The sequence below is a fragment of the Myxine glutinosa genome, chromosome 11 (genome assembly GCF_964187855.1).
Source record: "Myxine glutinosa chromosome 11, kmMyxGlut1.1, whole genome shotgun sequence".
Lineage (NCBI taxonomy): Eukaryota > Metazoa > Chordata > Myxini > Myxiniformes > Myxinidae > Myxine > Myxine glutinosa.
Window position 1 is genome coordinate 46,851,316 of NC_136271.1, and position 23,595 is coordinate 46,874,910.

Here is a 23,595-nt window from a genome sequence, read left to right on the forward strand (position 1 = left end):
ACTGACATCGATAGTCAGCTGACACTTGTTCCTGCAAGCCTTCAGATGTTCTTGAGACCGATTGTCAAGACAGACGAAAGAGTTGCCGTTTGGGGGCAGAATTTTATTAAGGCCTGTCGACCTCGGTCTGGAGTATTGCCACACCAAATGGGGCTTGCCATACAACTTGATCATAGATTTGGGTCAAAATGGATGCTCAACAAGTTCCACCGGCTGGGATACACTGAATCTTACACGGAGACACAAAACTACAAATACTGCTTCCTTAATAGTAGGAGTGGAGATGATGTTCCAGATACTTCTGGCACTCTTGACACCATTGTGGAGGAAACCGATGAACAGATCAATGATGAGGTTGCGGTTGATGCTGCGCTTGAGGATCAATCAGTGATGACAGCCAAAGTGCCAGCCAGTGAAAGTGAATTGTCAAGTAATGATCAGGTGGTCTTTATGGAGGTTGGGGAAACAAACAATGCAGTCACTCAGTTTGTTGGAGACAATATAGATTTAAACATTGTCTCTATTCACGGAAACACTCCCTTTCACTCAATGGGTTGGATCGAAGTCACCTCTCCGGCACCACCTTTGCCAGATCCACAGACAACAGCAGCTTTCCCCCGGGTGAAGTTGAAGGCACTCGACAAAGCTAAGATCCTGAGAGGAACTGAAGTAAAGATTATTCCATTTACGAACAGGAAACAGATAGGAACGAACGCGATCATGTTTCTCCCCCTCGCTGAGCTTTCCTCCTCCCTGGCTCATGATCAGCCACTCCTCAATCCAGGTGACACACTCTGGGCAGCGGGGTGGGTGATCAAAGCCAACGATCCTGAGTTCCCACACTCCAACTGGAATGGCTGGATGAAGAGAATCCATGCTAATGATGCAAAGCAGAGCACACAGATCGAGTTCCTCCCAGTTATTGAAGGAGACCCTAATGACCTCAACACCATCTTCACCACTCTGAAAGAGTGCATACGGCGCGCTGGGGTCGCTATAGTGACCTTTGATGTTCCGATTTGGCTGAAGGCTGTGAATATAATAAAGCAGGCAAATCTACCCGTCATTCCAAGGTTGGGTGGTTTTCACCTGCTGAAGTCTTATCTTGGATCAATGGGTAACATCATGGAAGATTCTGGACTACTAGATGTGATCCAGTTGATCTATCCTGGAAGTACGACAGCCAACCACATCATGGATGGAGGATGTTTTGACAAGGCAATCCGTGTTCACCTCCTCATCGATGCAGCCATCTATCAACACATCATGAAACTTGCCTTCACTGAGGAGGAGCGTGGTGACATGAAGACCTTCATGGAGAAGGTGGCTGATGGGAAGATGGGAGCCAGACACTCAGACCCAGTAGTGCCAGTGTTTGAGCAAAGGTTTGAAGAAACCTTCAAACGACTCGCAAAAGGAGGAAGAACACCTGCACTCTGGGTGGAGTACCACCACATGGTAGATGTGATCAAGGTCTTTATCAGAACCGAGCGACTTGCAGACCACAATGGGCATCTGTCCTGCATTGTTACCAAGATGCTTCACATCTTTGCCGCTGCAGGCCATCATCAGTATGCCAAGGGCGCACGGCTGTACTGTCAACTCATGAAGGAACTAGAAACTTTGCCTGCTTACAAAGACACCTTAGAACGTCTCACTGCCCACGGGAACCACGTTGTCCGTTACTCAAGTCATGAGTGGTCCGGCACATGGTGTGACATTTGCATTGAGCAGACATTAATGAAGGCAGCCAAGTCACAAGGTGGACTGAGCAGAGGAAGAATGAGAAACAGTTTTTCTGGCCACAAATGCTGGGTGCTCACCCTCAGTGAGCTACTTTGTGTGTAAATGTAAAAGTGAAAATATAAATGTTAACAATCAACTCAGAATCATGAAAAACCCTTATTTGACCCCTCATAAGTTACTTAAGGGCCGATTAAAAAAAAAAAAAATTCTCGAAAATAATTTTTCGGTACCCGAATTCAACAGCTTTTTTTCTGGGTTTCCCACGGGAGTTGAACTTCAACATTTGAACACATGTTATTACACACCTTTACAAACATATTGGTGAAGAAATTTTTTGGTAACAATTTAGTTAACAGATTTGTGAAATATCTCATAAAATGCCCTTACTATATGACATCAGCTGCCACATTGGCAAGGGGTGGGCAGCAGATACTATATACAGCAGATACATCGTATACACATAGCCTCCGGGTCGCCAGGGGTCTCCATAACTCAAGGCGCCCTCCAGAGCCCCCGGCCAACGGGTTTCCAATTTCCAGACACCACTGGCTGCCAGGAGCAAATTACCTCACCCGCAGTCACCGCTCCTCCAAAGCTCCTCCAACCTGCGGATACACACACCTTCCCCACCCACAAACATCCCCCTCCCCCACCCCCCTCCCGCTGCCAATTCAATTCTCAACCACATATTTCAATCGAAAGATACTGCCATGGCCTGCTTGCATGTGAATTCCCCATATTCACATTCACTCTTCAACCATAATTCCAGTTCCATTCTCACGACCACACAAAACCTCTGCACATAAACAAACGACACCCACAAGACACTTTGTGGCCCACACTACATCCCCTTCACCGACCATGTCATCACTCTCACCCACCCCCCATACCAAATTACTCATGTCCCAATTTCTAAGCAAGTACTGAACCCTGGGATAATAAACATCAAGGCCTCACCTTACCTTTATGTGCAGGTTGCTGCAGGTTTGTCGGGTCCAAAAGTGCCATCCACCCTACTGAATTCCCAAATTCCCATGGGACCAATCAATTTCCCCACATTTCCTTTTATCCGCTGTACTGGAAAGCATGTGGATCCACCTCCTACGGTGACCTTTAATACACTACAACATTTGGCTACAACAGCTCCGCCCCTCTACCGTGCAAGGGCTATCGGGTAAGTTGGGCAGCTGAACCGCCAACATGGTCCATAAGGGTGCGACCCACCATCTATTCTTCGGCCCCCTGCGAAAACCACGGCTCCACTAGCCCCAGCTGGCCAATGTGGTGAGCACCTGCTGCCAACTCTGCCATTCCCAAGGCCTCAGACGTGGGGGGCACGGTCGCAGTGCGTGGCATCAACATCACGTCCCCTGCACCTCTCACATCCCCCAATCCATCCACATGCAGCCCCCAGTGCCCACCCACATATGACCATGCCCAAGGTACAGTTGACAGCCATGCTCCTCCAGGGAGACTCGATCTCAGAAGCCGTGGCTACACACCTCGGCCACCCATAACACCACGTTGACCCCCCCCCCCCCCCAGACTGCCCAACTCCAGCCCTACAACCCAGTCTACAAATATTGGCGCCATCACCCCCGCAGCCAGTTGAAGGCTGTGTCCTGCTACTCTATCCATTTTTGTCCCAGCCTCCAACACTTTGGTCTAACATACCTGGATCACTAATGGTGTCACGGCCACCATTGATATACAAAATATACATTGATCTTTTCTACCCCCGCTAATTCACCCCAGGTCCACCTTTTTGAAATTCCAACTTCTTTCCTGAAAGTCCTTGCAGTGTTCATATGTTTTATACCTCTCCCACCTCCCCTCAAGCACTCCACCTCCCACAGATCTCTCGATGTCCCTGCTCTCAAATGTTGTGTTTGTGTCCTTCCCCCTCTCTCCCCAAATTATATGTTTTATGTGTCGGTTTGACTCTTTGTGTGATTAGTGTTAGCTCTTTCACGAGCCTTGATCTTGAAAAAAAAAAAAAAAGACCCTACATATTCACAAAAAAAGACCCACCACATATTCACAAAATTCTCCCTCAATTTTGCATCTAACCCTCAGATTACTCATGCCAATTTTTCCGCAATTCACTACTTTCACCAAAGGAGGGCGCTTCACCATACACTTGCCAGCCGAGCATGGCTCCGTGTGCTCGACTCGTTCCAATTTCCCGATTCATCCCATGGCTCTCTTCCCAAGCCGGGAGTCCACAAATCATAGCGGAACATCTGTGGAAGACCTTGCTCTTACCATCATGTTCCACAGATGCTCAAATGGTTGACCAATAGGCTAAAATCCATCCCTGTCGATGCGGTTCGACCCGCGTCCATAGACCAGCACAGCATGACAGGTCATGACATGCTGACTGTCCCAGAATCTCAGGAAGAGGCTGTCAGGCCATATGCCCGGGCGGTCACCACATCAGGCCCTTGTTGGCCGTCAAGGTGCCGCACCGAAGCGTGGTCCGCAACACCTCCCCCTAGTGGTCCTCATGATACACCATATCAGGTACCTGCGAGAAACCACCTCGGACCCCAGGTCTTAACCCCCCACCAGGGTCCGGTGACCCTGCCAGCCCGAGACACTTGCTCGGGCGGCACCCCGATGGTCAAGGGATGCCACACTCCATCAGACCCCCCGTGGGGCCCAGGCCGTACCGCGACACCCATGATGGTCGGACCCCACATCCAAATCTCGCCAGCACAGCTCCCCAGCTGGCTGGCATAAACCAATTTTGAAAGGGGCAAATTTTACATGAGGCCGACCCCAATGACCTCTCCTGGTCAGAATTCCGCAGCCCAGGAAACCAATTCCCTCCAAGGCTGTACCAAATTAAATTCCCATTGTTACGGATTCGTCACTTCCGTTGTTGTGGTTCTCATCCACTGTAAACATTTTTGGTTCAATGTACTATTATTGTTATCGTTTAAATGAAATGGAGATAACTCATTGCAAAAGGTAAAAAATTCATGTTATAAAAGAAACCGGAAGCCGGATCGAGGGAACCGGACGAAGAGGAAGAGGAAGAGGAAGTGCAGCTGTCTACGCTCTCCATCGAAATCGAAGTTAAGTAATTGTTCCCATTTGTATTTTCGTTATAACTATTTATTTTATGGTGTGTGTATGTATATTGTGTCACGAGGAAGATTTTCGGTGCAAATCTTTCATACCTGTATAGAAAATCGTGTTAATTAGTGTCGTGTCTTTTGTTTTGAGGCCTTGTACAGTGTCCAACCTTGAGGCTTTGTTTTCCTCTCAACGGTCCGTCATTTGTGCTCCAATAACTTTCGTTCTCTGCTTTTCCCAGTCTTTTCACCCCATAGCTTAAAATCAACTCCAAAAAAAAACAAACAAAAAAAACATTTCCTTCTCTGTTCTTTGTTCTCATTCGTTTATTCGTTCTTCGAACGACGTTCACTGTTATTACTGTTACTGTAATAAGTTATTACTGTTATTACTGTTCACTGTTATTAACCTTAAAATGTTTACACATTCAACTCAAATTCTGTATTCTGTCGTATATTATAACACCTTTTTCTTCTTCTTCTTTAAAAGGCTGCTTTCGACTTGCTCACCAAATCTATTCATCCCCCAAAAAAATTCCATCTCTTTCAGTGCCTCTTTTCTACATTCCCTAAACTCTCCTGCACTCCATCCTCCCTCCAGCGTCCTTAAACGTATTTTTGACTCGAAGGTCACAAGAAACTCATTTTGCAATAAATGTTCGTTTCCCATTCATCGTACATTCTAAAAAAATCCAATCTCACCCCTCCCCTCCAAATCTTCCCCATAACCCCTCCCATCCAAATCTTCCCCATCACCCATCCCTTTCAAATCTCCCCCCTTGCCCCTTCTCTCCTAAACTCCCCCCACACCCTTCCCCTCCAAGACTCCCCCTCGCCCCTCCCCTCCTAGACTCCCCCCTCACCCCTCCCATCCAAATCTCCCCCATATCCCATCCCTTTCAAATCCCTCCCCTTGTCCCTTCCCTCCTAAACTCCCACCTCGCCCCTCCCCTTCAAATCTCCCCACTCATTTCTTCTCAATTTCCCCCCTCTCGCTCCCCCTCCTCAAAGCGTCCTCCCTGCTTCTTCCCCCTTCCAACTCTCACCTCCATCTCCCCCAACCTTCTGGCTCGCTCTTCCCCCTCCTCAAATAACACCTCATTGTGCCTCACCCAATCACCATCAAACCTTTTGTCCGCCCCATCCTTCCCTTTCTCTGAGTTATTCTGAAATCTCTGACACCTTCAACAGCTCTCCCTACCTCTTCCACATCTTACCCTACCCCTCCTCCCCCCTGTTCTGTATCCGATGCTCCCCCTTCCTCTTCATTAACGGTATGGACCTCAAACATCCGGGGCCTTCGTTCAAACTCAACTGATCTCTTCATACAGGTTGCTTCTGACAAACCAGACGTGATCTGCTTAACAGAAACTTTCCTCCTTCATGATGTCTCCGATTCCTTAGTATCTCTCCCGGGTTACTCCCTCCTCCGGTATGATAGACCTGAGCCTCGTCCTGGAGGTGGGGTTGCTATCTTTATCAAAAACTCTTCCTCACTCGCCCTGCACTGCACTCTATCCACCTCACCCCCAGGAATACCTCTGGCTACGGCTTCACTTCGCTCCCACCTCTTGTTCATATGTGTTGTACCGTCCACCAAACAGTGATGACTCCATCTACATCTCGCTGTCTGATAATATGGACCAACTTCTGTCTACTCATCCGAACTCTCTTCCTCATATGTGGTGATTTCAATTGTCACCATGTCAGTTGGCTGGGTGTGGGTACGTCTCTCACCAGCCATGGCTCCTCAGCAAAGGACTTCTGCGACTCACTGGGACTGACACAATCTGTCAATTTCCCGACCCGGATCTCAGTCAATGGAGCATCTTCTCTTCTGGACGTTATGACTAACTTCCCTGAAAATGTCTGCTGCTCTTCTTCTGCTCCAATCGGCTGATCTGATCATGTGCTTGTTAAAGTGGACATCTCTGACCATTCTCAGGGAGCCTGCTCAGCGTCGACGAGTCTGGCATTTCACTCAGGCCAACTGGCACGGTCTTCAAGCAGCCATCAATCATCTGGACTGGTCTCCCATCTCTACCACCTCTGACATCAACTCATCCTGGGAATTCTCCCAAAGTAAATTGCTCTCACTCATGCACAGATTTATCCCATCTCGTCTTCAGTTGTCATACCCTTCCTCCCGTCCATGGTACACGGAATCTTGTGGTGAGGCTGTTGCCCAGAAACAACTTGCCTTCGTCTCCTGGAAAGCAAATCCAACGGAAGGAAATCTCATTTCCTTTCACAAAGCCCGAAACAAGTGTGTGTCCACCCTCAGGAAAGCCAGGAAACAATATCTCTCCGTTCTCAAGACCGAACTCTCTTATCTGTCTCCCTCTTCCAAATCCTGGTGGCGTCTGGTCAAATCTGTTTCTGGTGTTTGTTCCCCCTCCATCCCCTCCCTTACCTCAAACGGCTACACAGCTGACTCTGCACATGAAAAAGCTGAATGCCTCAACTCTGTGTTTGCCTCTAAATCTTGTGTCCCAAACCCATCCCTCTCTGTACCCACCGTACCCAGTCGTACCCAGCTGCTCCTGGACTCCGTGTCCTTTCCTCCTGACAAGGTGGAAAAGTTTCTGTCAACCCTCGACTCTGATTCTGCAACTGGACCTGACGGCATCAGCCCACGGGTCCTAAAATCCTGTTCTTCCGCTCTTTCACTCCCTCTCTGTTCTTTTCACCCTCTCTTTTGCTCAAGGTCAACTGCCATCTGCTTGGAAATCAGCCAACATCACCGCTTTGCACAAAAAAGGTGCAAAAACAGATCCTAGCAACTACAGACCAATCAGCCTTCTCCCAATTATCAGCAAAGTCATGGAATCCATCATTGCTTCGGATATGAAATCTTTCCTCTTCTCCAATGGCTTGATCTCTGTTCATCAATTTGGTTTCAGACCAGGTCACTCTACTCTGGACATGCTGCTTCTGCTGTCACAACAATGGATGGAGGTCCTCAATGCCAAACAGGAAATTAGAGCTGTCCCCCTCGACATATCACGTGCCTTCGATACGGTATGGCACCCCGCTCTGCTCACCAAACTCTCCTCCTTTGGTATCCATGGAAATCTCCACGCATGGCTGGCGGACTTCCTCTCTCGTCGTAGTCAACGTGTGGCCCTGAATGGGTTTCTCTCATCTCCTCTTCCTGTTCAGGCTGGAGTTCCCCAAGGCAGTGTTCTGGGCCCTGTGCTTATTCTGGTCTTCATCAATGATCTCTCTAACTCTCTTGAAAATCCTCTCTATCTCTTGGCTGATGACTCCACTCTCTGCCGCTCCATTCCTCATCCCTCAGATCGACAGTCTGCAGCCTCCTCACTCTCTGCAGACCTGGACAAAATCACTGACTGGGCAAACAAGTGGAACATGTCTTTCAATCCTGACAAATCTCACACTCTTACGATGTCTCTCCGAAAAGATCGACTGGACAACCCTCCCATCTACTTTCTGAATAATCCTCTCCAAGAAGTTCTGTCACTCAAGCTTTTGGGTCTCACTATCTGCCATGATCTTTCCTGGGAAAACCACATTTCCAAGCTGGCCTCCAAAGCCAGTCGCCGACTGGGCATCCTCCGTCGTGCGGTCCTTCCTTGGCACACCTGAGCTCCTCACCACATACAAGGCTTTCATCCGCAGCTCAATGGAATACTGCTCTCCCCTCTGGGCTGGTGCTCCTGCCTCACACCTAGCTCGTCTTCACGCTGTTGAAACCAAAGCGTTCAGAATCATTGGAATCTCCCGCGATGACGCTATCTCCGAGGGCCTTTCACTTACTCACCGCAGGCAGGTTGGTGGTCTTTCCGTCTTCTACCGACTCCTCTCCGGCCTTGCTCCCCCAGCTCTCTCTGGGCTCTGTCCCCCAAATATTCCTGCAGGTCGCACAAGATCTGCCTGCAACCCTCTTATGGTTAAACTGCCAAAATCAAGACTCTCTGCTCACCTTCACTCCTTCATTCCTCTTTTCTCCCGCCTCTGGAACAAACTCCCTCACTCTCTTCAATCCCACTCCTCCCTCCAGGTCTTTAAAACGGCTGTTCACCACCATCTCTTATCTTCCCCAATCCAAAACCTTGATCTTTTCTACCCCCACTAATTTCACCCCAAATCCACTATTTTGAGGTGACTTTTGTCTTCTTTCCTGGAGGTCCTTGGTGTCCTTGCGTTTTATACCTATCCTGCCTCCCCCCAGGCCCTCTCCCTCCCACACATCTCCCGATGTCCCTGCTCTCAAATGTTGTTTGTGTGCTTCCTCCCCTTCTCTCCCCATCTTGTCGACCGCTCCCCTTTTTATATACTTTGTTTGCTTGTTTGTTTGATTTGTTTGTTTGATAAATGTTAGCTCGTTCACGAGCCTCGACTCTGTATACACAAAAAAAAAAAAAAAAGGCGGAGCAAGTGAGGTGGCGGAGAAGCCAAGCTGCTTCGAGGTCTTGAGCAAACGCTGGTGAACGGGGGTGACGAGTGAACTTTGGGTTTCCTGGGAAAGGGATTCCTGTGACAGAGTTGTTATCGCTGTGACAGATAAACCTGCGTGTCAGGTTTTGTGGTAGATTCCGAAGAGAATCATTGGAGTGCCGTTACGCCTCGAGTACGGGCCCCGTTGGCCATTTTGCCTCGCGCCCGATTTCGCGTCGCTCAAGCTCTTCACCTCGCTTCAACCATTTCACCGCATCCAGACGTTAACCTGGTTTGTGTGTGTAATGTGGATTTTGAGTGGGAATTTGCGGTTCGCCATTTGGGAGCCGTTGAACGTCCATACCCGAAGGTGCGATTTCCCAGTCGCCTCTTGAGGCCACCTTTGCCCATCTTTGGCAGTGTGACTGTCAACCGAACGGGATTCTGGTCTCGATACGACATCGTTCTGACGATCACTGGAGCGTGGATCGACTTTGGCTTGAAGCAGGGACAGAGACATTGGGAATGTTCTTTTCACTCACTTGGAGCACAGTGAGTTATATTGTACGAAACTGATGGCACCATCATAGGAATGATATATTGGTTGTACAATTGATTACTATTGTTTTTGTGTTATTCTTGTGTGACCTTAATACAATACTTGTTTGTTGGTAACAATTGGTGTGGTTTCACCATTGATCTTTGACAGAATAACACACCTTTCTGCCGTGACTCCTTTCGGGGCTCGGAGGTACACCGTGACCGGGGTTTTGGGAGGAGCACGTAACACCATTTAAATGTAAATTTCCTTTTAAAAATTTTGGCCTCATGTGCCGAACAGCAGTTGCAGGTTACAACCCAATAATAGGAACAATTCTACCTACAAATGCAAACATCCCAAGAAATCGAAACCATAATACTGTAATGAGACTTGTGTGAATGGGAAGAGAGCTTCGCCTTGAGTCAAAATAATCGTTCTCTACCATAACAGAGCTCGAACAAAAACAAAATTCACTGGGGATTTTTTTTGTTTGTTTTGGAAAAGTAAAAACACTTTATTTCAACAATTTAAAATAACTAAACAAAGAAATACAATAAGAACACAAGACCACAGATGTCAAACAGTTTGAATAGATGCAAGTGTGCGGGTAGTTGGTGTGCAAAATATACATCAGAAACGGAAAGCAGGTGCTCGAGAAAGGATGAGGAGGTGAAAGTTCAGAATGGATGAACGGTACTTCAATTAGGTGCCGATGCTTTGAGCTTTGTCGACACGAGCAGCAGGAGTTTATCCGAGTACTGCTCGAGCAAGCCCTGCAATAGCCCATCAGGAAGTGAATCGTGGCATTGTTGTTTAGACGACACGTGGGAGAGGCCTCTTAGCTTTTCTTCGATGGTAGAAAAGACCTCCTGCAATGCAGTGCAGGATTCACCTTGTACCATTACCACCTGTAGTACAAGCACATGACCAGTACAACCAGGGTTAGCAAGTTTCCTATCGTACATGATATAAATTCCCCGTGGCACCTGGTCCTTTATTTCAGCACCGACGAGTGTTCGAAAACATTTGGAGGATGACATTCTTCCAAGTATCTCGACTCGCATGTTGAAAAACCCAGATTATTTGGCTGCCTCGTCCAGATGTTGATCAGCAACGTGGACGTGACAACCGAATAAACCGCCAGTGAAACCAATAAACTACACAAGCTATTCACCTTCCTGCACCCCACCACAATCTTTCATTTTCATCCAACCTGTTTCTGGCATGCGAGTACTACATCATGGTGAAGTCTACACTGCACTTAAGACACATCAGGTGTCGAGACCTGAAACTGCAAGTTCAGATTTTAAAACCTCAAGCCGAATCAGAGGCCCTCAATTTTATTTTTTGTCCTCGTCCCATTCTGGAAAGTTTTCCAGGACACATTTCCAGCTCCCAGACAGAAAATTCCTACCCCTGCCTCTGTGACCTGACGTCCATGTTGAGCTGCTTATTCTATCCATTTTATCTCCCAACCCTTATTTAATCACTTTCCAACTGTTTTCTTCGATCTTACTTTGTTGGTGTACGAACGATCCCAAAACTTAAATAAATCGAACAGTAAAAACACACCTGCAGGTATGTGGAGATGGCTTGTTCAAAAGCCCGTTGCAAGTCAGCAGCAACTTCCTGGCACTTGGACTTGTCCACATTCTTAGGAACAGCATGAATGTGCACTTCCACGACCTCAACAGGGGATCGTCTCACTTCAGTGCTCTGCTCCTTTGCCTCTTCACACGTGGGTCTGGCCTGAGCACCAACATGAGAGTTGCCAACCTCTAAATCCTCGACTGCACTAACCCACTGTATAGAAGAGTTGGACACAGGGTTAGAGGAAAATGTTTCCCCTTCTCTTTCAACCTGAGGACCAACCATCTGAACAACCAATTCATTTGAGCCATTGTGGCATGGCTCCATCACTTCGCTCCCAACGGAGGACCTCCCAAACTCACTCTCAGTAGTGTCCGTTTCCACAGAAAGTTCTGCAGTACATTCTTTTTCCAAATGTCCATCCTGAGGGGAACAGTTGGGAATGAGCCAACTGTCCAAGTCTTTGCTGTTTCCTTCTTCAACTGAAAATTCTGAGGAGGCAATCCAACATGGCATCGGGGAGGAGTGTCTCCTACGAGAGAATTTCAGCACCGTCGCACGGGGCGAAGGCGAAACGATGAAATGCTTTTCTGGCAACAGCACTGTCGTCGTGATATCAGTGGTAGAACTGGGTATCAAGTCTGCCTGGGAAAGGCAGTGTGTGGAAGAGTCGAGTCCTTTTTCGCTCCTCACTTCAAGTGTTTTTCCAGCACCAGTAACACTGCTACTCCCCCAAGCAGGAAATGAGTGTTGGGATGGCTTGATGGTAGGCTGGTAAAGTGGAGGACTCAAGGAAAAGCACTTTGCAAGTTGCACACCTGAGGTTGAAGTGCCTGTGCAAGACAATAGCTTTAGAAAAATTAAAAAGAGGGGGATTGAGGGGAGTAAAGTCATAGTGCACAGGAAGTGTTGTGCTAATAAATGTTTTATACTTACCCTTTGATGGAATATCCCCCACTGATGAAGACTTTCGAAGAATAAGTGACCGAGACTTCAACTTGCTAGTTTCAGTCTGACCTTCAAAACCATTGTGTTGACCGAATGGGAGAAAGGTGTTCGGCTCTGTCTTTCTTTGCTTCGCTTGTACAAGATTGTTTGTCTGCAGGCAGTAATAGAAATTGCCAACAAATGCATTATCATTGGACATCATCAACTGAAATAGTTGCCATTATCAATGCCAACTATTATGATACAGTTACTATGAAGAAAAAAATTTGAAAGCAAAACGTAGTTACATTTATAGGTGAGTTAGGGATTACCTTAGAACAGATATATAGTCATGGCCAAAAGTATTGGCACCCTTGCCCTATTTTTAAATAATGCACCATTTCTTACAGAAAATTGTTGCAATTAAAAATATATTTTGGTATCCACAAATGTATTTCTTTGGTTTGCAGTGGAACAAAACAAAAAAAGCTGAAAAAAACTACGAAATCTTAGCTTATTCCACACAGAAATTCTAAAATGGCCCGAACAATATTATTGGCACCTTTTAGAAGTTGTTAGAAATAATTACATTTCAAGCAGGTGATTCTCCTTTACCTTGGAATTGAACTCCTGTGGTGAGTTGCAGGTGCTTGCAATATAAAAATCACTCATTCAACCAGTTTGAATGGTGAAAAGGAGTCATGCTGCTGTTTTGTGTCACTGTGTGTACTGCAATGCGCATGGAGAAAAGAAAGAAAACCAGAGAATTGTCTGATGAGGTCAGAGAAGTTGTAGCCAAGCATGGACAATCTCAAGGTTACAAGTCCATCTCCAGAGAACTTGATGTTCCTGTGTTCACCGTACGCAATGTTATCAGGAAGGTTAAGGCCCATGGCACTGTAGACAACCTCCCTGAACGTGGCCGCAAGAGAAAACTTGATCGAAGATTGCAGCGAAGGATTGTTCGAATGGTGGAGAAAGCACCTCGATCAAATGCCAAACAGATTCAAGTTGACCTTCAGACACAAGGTACGACAGTTTCAACTTGCACAAGAAGAGTGGGCCAAACTTCCAGTAGAGAGGTGGAGGAAGCTCATTCGTGGCTATAGGAAGCGCTTGACTGCAGTTATTTTGTCCAAAGGCTGTGCTACCAAATATTAAGTCGAGGGTGTCAATAATTTTGTCCATGCCATTTCTTTTTATTTTCTGATTTAAAAGGATATATTAAGTTCTGAATCAAAAACAAAGGTTCTGTAATATTAACAGTGAAATAAAGAATTGTGGAGACCAAATACTTTTGTCAATTTCAACTTATTTTTAGAGAAAATTGTGAGTTATTTGAAAAAAGTGCAAGGGTGCCAATGTTTTTGGCCACACCTGTAACTGCATAGAGTAGTATGGTCCATGTGTGAGCAGGAAGCCAATCTCAATGTAAGAAGTAGGGACACGTCAGCTTAAGGATTGTTTGTTTGAATGTGCACCATGCAGAGGGTGGTGCTTTGTAATAGATAGCGAGGGGTAAAGAGAAGTAAATGTGCGTACAAACCTCCCTGTAAACATCTACCAGGTGCACCGAGTGACAGAGTCCTTAGAGCAGAACTTAGGCAGATAGGTTCTTGGGCAGATAGCTATGGGACTGTCAGGCAACGAGAGAGCGGGGCGGAGCTGTGATCATCTCCTTAGAGGGTGGAGCCCAACGCCTCAAGGGGTGGAGGGTTGTCAAGGGAGCCAAAGGAGAAACTGATAAAAGTCGCAATAGGACTGCGGCAGTTCTGAGGAAAAGTGTGAAGAGCTTGTGACATGCGAGTCATCATGGAGTTCTGAGAAGGAAAAGGGGGGGGGGGGTGGGGGGGGGACAGAGTGTTGCCCAGGGAGATGAGGGAGGAGCAAGTAGTGTGCTTGTGTCCAGTGTGAGGCACCTTCAATTGCTTTAGATTTATTTTACCTCATTGTATATAGTTATTGTTGAAATCGATCTTCTCCATTTATTTTGATGTTTGGGAAATAAACCTGTTTGGTTTTAAAAGCTTTAAGGTTCTCGTGATTCTCCTCAGGTCCACGTGAGCATATATCGCTATAAATTGAACAAACTTTGAGGGAGTTAAGTCCTGTTCGGTCCATCCATTTAGAGGCGGTGTTAATCACTCCTGAACACGACACTTGGAGTCAGGTGTGGGATTTTTCAAGCCCCCTGAACACGGCAATATCTCCCACCTCGTGTGGTTCCCCCTCTTCCTGCCCTCTTCCCCTCGCCCTCTCTCTCAAACGTGCACCCACCTCTCCATCCCACACTCCCCTCCCCACCATGTTTCCTCCACACCTTCCATATTAATTTATGTTATAGGAACGTTTTCAGCAGTGGCATTTCTGATCACTTTACATTTGTACAGCTTGTTAAACATCAAACAACTTCCAAGCTCACCAGTATCAAACTCTTCCTGCTGCAAGACCGGTCCTGCAGAACCTTGGTTTTCCGGATTGCTGGACCACAAGAGTTGGGCAAAATTTGCTGGTTGACCATCAAGGAAGGCAGACGTCGAGCCGCTCTGAAGCACAGTGTGGATTGCACATTTGTTCTGGGTCTTACATAATGCAAGCTTTTTAATCAGTGAGGGCCAGCACTTCCCAACAACATTTTAGAGGCAAATCTGGAACCAATTATTGGTGAGATAAACACAATTAGATTAAAACTGAGTGCATTCATACAATGTATAATGTCACAGGGAACACCAATCACAAGGCTGGTCTATTAGACAACATTATTGGTCACATGACTTATTTTTGCACAAAACCAAAGTCGGAAGGTTCATTGTTGTTATTTATCAAAAGTTGCATCTTGGCATTTCTCAAATTTGAAAACTCACTAATTTTGTCGGGAAGGAAAATCTCCTATTGTGCCGGGGAGCTTCACGTCCCCCTTTCTGCTTCCTCCTCACCCTACCCTCTCAATGCTTCCCTCTCACCCCACCCTCTAAAACCTTCCTCCACACCCCCCCCCCCCCCCCCCCCCATATGCACACCCAAACCTTCCCCTTCACCCCACTCCGACCAAATAGGGTGAGGGGGAAGGTTTGTTCATCCCAGCTTTTAACTGTTCATCCCAACTCTCTCATATGTGGCGATTTCATTTGTCACCATGCAACGTGGCTGAGTGTTGCCTGGTGTTGGCTTAGCGGTTAGGGTGCCAGCTTGGGATCCGAGGATCCTGGGTTCAAATCCCGGTCAATCGCTGAACACCATGGGGGGTTGACTCAGCCTGTCATCCTTCTGAGGTCAGCAAATTGAGTACCAGTTCACTGGTAATTCCCTGTGTCGCAAAGAGGCGACTGATAGGGTTGGCGGCAGGAAGGGCATCCAGCCGTAAAACATTGCTTCAAAAAGGGGACCATGGTGCCCAAAAAGGCCAACCCCTGCTCTGTGTGGAAAAAATGACCTCGAAAGGCGGTTCCAACTTGGCTGGGTGTTGGTCCCTCTCACCAGCCATGACACTTCAGCAAAGAACTTCTGTGACTCCATTGGACTGACTTAATCAGTGAACTTTCCAACCTGAATGTTTCCCAAAGGCAAATCCTGAATTCTGGGCTTCGTGAAGACCAATTTCTCTGCAAATATCTCGTGCTCTTTCTGTGTTCCAATTGGTTCATCTGATCACGTGCTGGTGAAAGTCAAAATCTCTCGGGCTATTCTCTGAGAGCTGCCTCAATGCTGGCGAGTCTGATAGTTCACTCTAAAGCAGATTCAACTAAGTCTGGCAGTTCAACTAGCAAGGACTGCAAACAGCCATCTGTCTTCAGGACTAATCTCCCATCTACCTTCTGGTGAAACGACTTAAATCCAGGATGACTGCTCACCTCCACTCATTTATTCCTCTTTTCTTTCCCACCTGTGCAACCACCTTCCACATCCTCTTCAATCTCATTCTTCCCTCAAAGTCTTCAATACAGCTGTTCACCACCATCTCAGATCGTCTCCAATCCAAAATCATGATAATGTCTACCCCCGTTAATCCCGACCCTACCCTCTCCCCAATCATTCCTGCTTCCAAATTTCCACTTTTCTCTCCTAAAAGTTTCCTTCTGTATCCACCTTGTCCATCCGATGCATCTTCTCCTGCCCCCATTCCTCCCCACACACATTGTTTGTCCAAGTCTCCCTCCATCTTGGCCTCCGGCTCTTTTGTTGGCGATTACCCCCCACCCCCCCCCCCCCACCCCTCCGCCCTCTGCTGTTCCTTTTGACCTGTTGCATCCTGATCTGTTCAGTTTACCAGTACTAGCTCTTCGAGCCTTGACTATGTTTGAAAAAAATAACTAAATAAATAAATAAATAACACCTCCAGGGTGGTTGAATGAATAACTAATGGTACATTCATAATTGCAATTGAAAAGTTTCAACAAGTATTGATCAAATATGAACAATATTCTGTTGTATTTGTCACGCACTTCCTCAAACCAAGGGAGGAAAAAAAATCACCACGCTGCAACAATTCTACTGCGCACGGTTTGTGGCCTTTGTACAAAGACTCGACCCCCGAGTTAAGACAAGCACTTAATTAAGATTAATTACATTAAGATTAATTAAGATTAAGATTAAGATTAATTAAGATTAATTAATTAAGATGATTAGTTAAGATTGCGAGCACTTAAGGGCTCAAAGACCGGCCCTTAAGTAACTTATGAGGGGTCAAATAAGGGTTTTTCATGATTCTGAGTTGATTGTTAACATTTATATTTTCACTTTTACATTTACACACAAAGTACAAGTACAAGGCTAACAAGTACAAAGTACAAGGCTAACCCCCGCTCTAGCAGGGAAAATGGCCTTTAAAATGCATGTTGTTGTACAAAGACTCGACCCAATGTCCCTGCATAAAGCAATCAAGGCGAATAAATCACAATGAGGGCATTTCCATTCCACCTTGGTGTTTTGTAAACTCGGCAATCTTGAAAAGTTAACATGGACAAAGAAAGAGGATAACTCGTGGAGCACAGTGAAGGACAAGGTGACCATGAAAGTCGACCCCATCCATGTACTAAGTCTAAGCCCTTATTCCAGGAAAGGAATTTTAAAAATGTTTAGAAGCATGGCAAGAACCTTTGTCAAACCTCGACTCTGATTCTGCAACTGGACCAGACGGCATCAGCCCACGGGTCCTAAAATCCTGCTCTGCCGCTCTATCTCACCCTCTCTCTGTTCTTTTCACCCTATCTTTTGCTCAAGGTCATCTGCCAGCATCCTGGAAATCAGCAAACATTACCGCTTTACACAAAAAAGGTGCAAAAACAGATCCTTGCAACTACAGACCAATCAGCCTGCTCCCAATGATCAGCAAAGTCATGGAATCCATCATTGCTTCAGATATGAAATCTTTCCTCTTCTCCAATGGCTTGATCTCTGATCATCAATTTGGTTTCAGACCAGGTCACTCTACTCTGGACATGCTGCTTCTGCTGTCTCAACAATGGATGGAGGTCCTCAATGCCAAACAGGAAATCAGAGCTGTCTCCCTTGACATATCACGTGCCTTCGATACGGTCTGGCACCCAGCTCTGCTCACCAAACTCTCCTCCTTTGGTATCCATGGAAATCTCCATGCATGGCTTGCGGACTTCCTCTCTGGTCGTAGTCAACGTGTGGCCCTGAATGGATTTCTCTCATCTCCCCTTCCTGTTCAGGCTGGAGTTCCCCAAGGCAGTGTGCTGGGCCCTGTGCTTTTTCTGGTCTTTATCAATGATCTCTCTGACTCTCTGGAAAATCCTCTCTATCTCTTTGCTGATGACTCCACTCTCTGCCGCTCCATTCCTCTTCCCTCAGATCGGCAGTCTGCAGCCTCCTCACTCTCTGAAGACCTGGACAAAATCACAGACTGGTCAAACAAATGGAACATGTCTTTCAATCCTGACAAATCTCACACTCTTACTATGTCTCTCCGAAAAGATCGACTGGACAACCCTCCCATCTACTTTCTCAACAATGCTCTCCAAGAAGTTCTGTCGCTCAAGCTTTTGGGTCTCACTATCTGCCATGATCTTTCTTGGGAAAACCACATTTCCAAGCTGGCCTCCAAAGCCAGTCGCCGACTGGGCATCCTCCATCGTGCGAAGTCCTTCCTAGGCACACCTGAGCTCCTCACCACATACAAGGCTTTCATCCGCAGCTCAATGGAATACTGTTCTCCCCTATGCTCCAGCCGGTGCCAGCCGGTGTGAGGCAGGAGCACCAGCCGGTGCTCCTGCCTCACACCTGGCTCGGCTTCACGCTGTTGAATCCAAAGCTTTCAGAATCATTGGAATCTCCCGCGATGAAGCTATCTCTGAGGGCCTTTCACTCACTCACCACAGGCAGGTAGGTGGTCTTTCTGTCTTCTACCGACTCCTCTCTGGCCTTGCTCCCCCAGCTCTCTCTGTGCTCTGTCCCCCAAATATTCCTACAGGTCACACAAGATCTGCCAGCCACCCTCTGATGGTTAAACTGCCGAAATCTCGGCTCTCTGCTCACCTTCACTCTTTCATTCCTCTTTTCTCCCGCCTCTGGAACAAACTCCCACACTCACTTCAATCACACTCCTCCCTCCAGGTCTTTAAAACAGCTGTTCACCACCATCTCTTATCTTCCCCCATCCAAAACCTTGATCTTTTCTACCCCCACTAATCCACCCCAGATCCACCTTGTTTGAAATTCCAACTTCTTTCCCAGAAGTCCTGGCAGTGTCAATATGTTTTATACCTCTCCCACCCCCCCCTTCCCATGCCCCCCCCCCCAAAGCCCTCGCCCTCTCTCAGATCTCTCGATTCTCCCTGCTCTCAAATGTTGTTTGTGTCCTTCCCCATCTCTCCCCATCTTGTCTACCGCTCCCGATGTTATTTGTTTTATGTGTCTGTTTGTCTTTCTGTGTGATTAATGTTCGCTCTTTCACGAGCCTCGATCTTGTATACAAACAAAAAAAAAAAAAAAAAAAACACGCTTTTTTTTTTTTTTTTTTTGTATACAAGATCGAGGCTCGTGCAAGAGCTAACATTGATCACAAAAAGACAAACTGACACAAAAAACATTAAAAAGGGAGCGGGAGACAAGATGGACAGCAGGGACATCGGGAGATCTGTGGGAGGGAGAGGGCTTGGGGGGGAGGAGGCATGGGAAGGGGGGGGGAGGGGGTTGGGATAGATCCTTTCCAGATAGATCCAAATCAAAATCCAAATCCAAATGAACCAAAAAGATCCTTTTAACAAATATGATTTTTAGCCACCATGTCCAAAAATGCACCGACCGATTTGTCCCCAAGATTCTCTCAATATACAGTCCAATGCAATATATGGTGCAAACGATCGTTGTTTATTAGCCTGGAAAGAAAGTAAATAATCATTTAATAAGCCACCCTGTACAAAAAGGTATACGGTAGCACAAAGAAACCTCACCTCGCCTTCCCAAGAAAGCGTGCGGAGATGCTAAGACGAGGGTTCAGCAAGACATTCGCATTGGGCTGCAACTCTTGAAGACTTTGATTGAAGTTTTCTGCAGTGGAGGACAGCAATGGCGAGATGAACGAGCAGAGGGTTACTTAGGTACACAGCCATTATGGGCAAGAGAAGCAATCCAAAGCAGAAAGGTAGAACGAATGCCAACAAACCTCCAGATACTGCATCAGTAAGCGTATCGAAGTTCCGCATGAGGAAAGCATCACACAAGGTTTCAGGAATGTCATCAGTTTGAGGGGGGATGTTCTCCACTTCGTTATTTATGTCTGCAGACCAAGTGCTATCGGAACAGTTCGAGACGGAGCGTCTCAGATGTTCAGTCTCTGCACACAAATATTGTTGCGGAAAACGAATCACACAATCTACACCATACACGGGTATTTTGGTATTGCCTCGATCCGACAAAAATTCCTCACAAGGGCAGACTTGCATCATCTATCGCAACTTTTGTGATTTAATCACTACACTCTCATCTTACTATAATTCACCAAATGTCCATCTGTCCATTGGGCATTCAGGAAGTGGGCATTGAGGAAGTTAGGAGTGGAGGAATGGTTGATCAGAGTAGTGATGGCAATGTACAAAAGAGCGCGCACAGCTGTAAGGACGAAGGACGGGAACAGTGGTGAGTTTGAGGTGAAGGTGGGAGTGCATCAGGGGTCGGAACTAAGTCCACTACTATTTGTAGCCGTGATGGAGGTGCTGGCTCAGAACGTAAAGGAGGGTTTACTGTGGGAGTTGTTGTATGCAGATGATCTGGTGTTGATTGCGGAAAGTACGGATGGACTTAAGGAGAAGATGAACAAGTAGAAGGAACATGTGAAGACAAAAGGTCTGAAGGGGAATATCGGAAAGACGAAGGTGATGGCAAGTGGTAAAGCATGTGGTGAGGTGGAAAGAACTGGGAAGTGGCCATGTGCTGTGTCTGTGTGCAGGAAGGGTGTCGGAGTGAACTCCATTCAATGTACAATGTGCGCTGAGTGGGTTCACCAAAAATGTAGTGGTCTGAGAGGGTCATTAACCAGTGTGGCAGCTACATTCAAATGTAAGGTGTGCACAGAGGGAGCTGCAGATGGAGGAAATGTTGAGTTGGATCTTGGAGACGGAGTGAAGCCGGAAGGTGTGAAAACATTTTGCTACCTCGGAGACATGCTGAATGGAGAAGGTGGATCAGACTCCGCAACGGTTGCTAGAGTGAGATGTGCATGGAAGAAGTTTCGGGAACTGAGTGGCGTGCTGATGAGGAGGGGAGTGTCGTTGAAGCTGAAGGGAAAGGTGTATGCTGCATGTGTGAGAAGTGTTATGATTTATGGGAGCGAGCCATGGGTAATGAAGGCTGGAAAGGGTGGAAATGCGAATGGTTCGGTCGATGTGTGGAGTATCGTTGAGAGAGAGGAAGACAAATGATGAATTGCGAAAGATGATGGGAATAGAGCCTGTGATGGATGCTGTGAAGAGAAACAGGTTGAGATGGTTTGGTCATGTGTTGAAGGATGAAAGTGACTGGTTGAGAAGAGTGATGGAAATGAATGTAGAAGGAAGTAGAGGACGGGGAAGACCGAGAAAGACTTGGCTAAAGATGGTGGAAGAAGAAATGCGGGCAAGGGGGTTAACAAGGAGAGATGCAGAAAATAGGGCAAAATGGAGAAGATCGTCATGGGGACCGCAAGGCTATCGTTGAGAGAGAGGAAGACAAATGATGAATTGCGAAAGATGATGGGAATAGAGCCTGTGATGGATGCTGTGAAGAGAAACAGGTTGAGATGGTTTGGTCATGTGTTGAAGGATGAAAGTGACTGGTTGAGAAGAGTGATGGAAATGAATGTAGAAGGAAGTAGAGGACGGGGAAGACCGAGAAAGACTTGGCTAAAGATGGTGGAAGAAGAAATGCGGGCAAGGGGGTTAACAAGGAGAGATGCAGAAAATAGGGCAAAATGGAGAAGATCATCATGGGGACCGCAAGGCTAACCCCCGCTCTAGCAGGGAAAATGGCCTTAAAATGCATGTTGTTGTCCGTCTGTCCGTCTGTCCGTTCGAAGGTACCACAAAAACGGCTCAACCGATCGCAACCATATTTTGGGTGGGTATTCTTGGGACCCCTGGGAGTAAAATAGGCTATTGTGGCGGACACGAAAGCCCACTGGTGTGGTGACATCATTCCGCGCACCAAGTGGGCGGCGGCCACGCCCGAGGGGTAGGCGTGGCCTCAGGATATACACCGGGCGCGCAGCCCGGAGCGCGCCAGTGCTACAGTGACCTCTTTGGAATAAAGAACGATAAACTCACCGCGTTGTCCGCTTCCTCCTTGGTAGCAAGTCACGCCCGTAGTACCGCGTGCTTCATTGGTGACCTCCGACATTCGAGTCAGCCGTTGCTGACTCCCCAAAACTGCCGCAATAATGGCTACCAACGCAGTCTCCATCAAGCTCCCCGTATTCTGGGAATCACAAGCCGAAGTTTGGTTCCTGCAGGCGGAAGCCCAGTTCCGACTTCGAGGCATCACGGTGGACGAGACGATGTACTGCCACGTGGTCTCCGCCCTCGGGCCCGGCACGGCCACCCGCGTCGTATCGGTCCTAAGGAATCCACCTGCCGACGGCAAGTACGAGGCGGTCAAGCGTCTCCTCCTCGCCACGTTCGGCCTTACGGTGGACGCACGAGCCGATCGCCTCTTGGACCTCCCCGAGATCGGGGACAAGCGACCGTCGGTCCGTATGGACCATATGCTGGCGCTCATGGGCGACGAAACCCCGAACGCTCTATTCCGGGCGTTGTTTTGACGCCAGCTGCCAGCACAAGTCCGCCTCGCTTTGGCTGGTTCCGCGTTAACGGAACCCTGTGCGCTCGCTGCTGAGGCCGACAAATACTACGCGGTTTTGGACACGCATGCGAGTCTTGGCGCGGTTGCCACTCCCGAGGCTCCCGAAACTTTCTCCGATGCACCGCACCTCGTGTCCGCCGCCACGCCCCACCCACCACCACCACCACCACCACCGCCGCCGCCGCGAAGAAAACCGCGGCCTCCGACGCCGCAGCTGCCCGCCTGGTGTTCCTTCCACACCAAGTTCGGCCACGAGGCTTGGCAGTGTCGCCCGCCGTGCTCATTCGGCAGGTCAGGAAACGGGCGAGCCGGCGCTCGGTGGCGACGGTGAGCGTCGGCAATTCCAACAGCCTGCTGTACATAACGGACACCTTGTCCGAGCGCCGTTACCTGTGCGATACGGGAGCGCAGGTGAGTGTCGTTCCTGCCGGTACGTCCGTCAAGCACACCGCGGGCCGGGGCCCCGCGCTGCTTGCGGCCAATGGTACGTTTATACGCACGTACGGAAAACGCTGTCTCTCCCTGCGGTTCGGAGGTCAGGTTTTCCTTTGGTCGTTCGTTACGGCCGACGTGCCTATGGCACTGCTCGGCGCGGACTTCTTATGTGCTAATGGATTACTGGTCGATGTAAAGCGCAGAAGGCTTGTCCAGGCTGAGACGTTCAGCTCGCTCGCGTGTGCGCTGCCCGGCTCGTTGAGCAGCTCACAGAGCGGCTCATCGAGCGGCTTGCTGAGCGGTTCCGTTCCGGCCAGGTTCATCTGTACGCTTCCGGCAGCGGACGAATTCGCCCGCCTCCTCGCGGGTTTTCCGGCCCTCACGCGGCCGACCTTCTCGGCGGGGACCGTCAAGCACGGGGTGGAACACCACATCCCCACCGCCGGGCCACCGGTCTACGCCCGGGCACGCCGCCTCGAGCCGACGAAGCTCGCCGTAGCTAAAGCGGAGTTCGCTACGCTGGAGCGGCTCGGCATCGTGCGGCGCTCCGAGAGCGCGTGGGCGTCCCCGCTCCACATC

At 48.1% G+C, this 23,595-nt stretch overlaps 1 protein-coding gene across 3 annotated transcripts in view; it reads right to left on the reverse strand.

The window, feature by feature from the left end:
- Nucleotides 1-10,265: 10,265 nt before the first annotated feature.
- Nucleotides 10,266-23,595, reverse strand: part of LOC137436644 (mitogen-activated protein kinase-binding protein 1-like) — a 92,711-nt gene continuing 79,381 nt past the window's right edge. For 2 of the 3 annotated variants that reach the window (XM_068130608.2, XM_068130607.2), the window contains exons 25-30: nucleotides 19,913-20,083; nucleotides 19,701-19,797; nucleotides 14,708-14,831; nucleotides 12,295-12,457; nucleotides 11,341-12,191; nucleotides 10,266-10,676 (exon numbers count right to left, since the gene is read on the reverse strand). In XM_068130608.2, the coding sequence (XP_067986709.2) occupies nucleotides 10,467-10,676; nucleotides 11,341-12,191; nucleotides 12,295-12,457; nucleotides 14,708-14,831; nucleotides 19,701-19,797; nucleotides 19,913-20,083 (1,616 nt within the window). In that variant the 3' untranslated portion in view covers nucleotides 10,266-10,466. The remainder of the gene's footprint in view (nucleotides 10,677-11,340; nucleotides 12,192-12,294; nucleotides 12,458-14,707; nucleotides 14,832-19,700; nucleotides 19,798-19,912; nucleotides 20,084-23,595) is intronic. The other variant, XM_068130609.2, reaches the window with a different exon arrangement.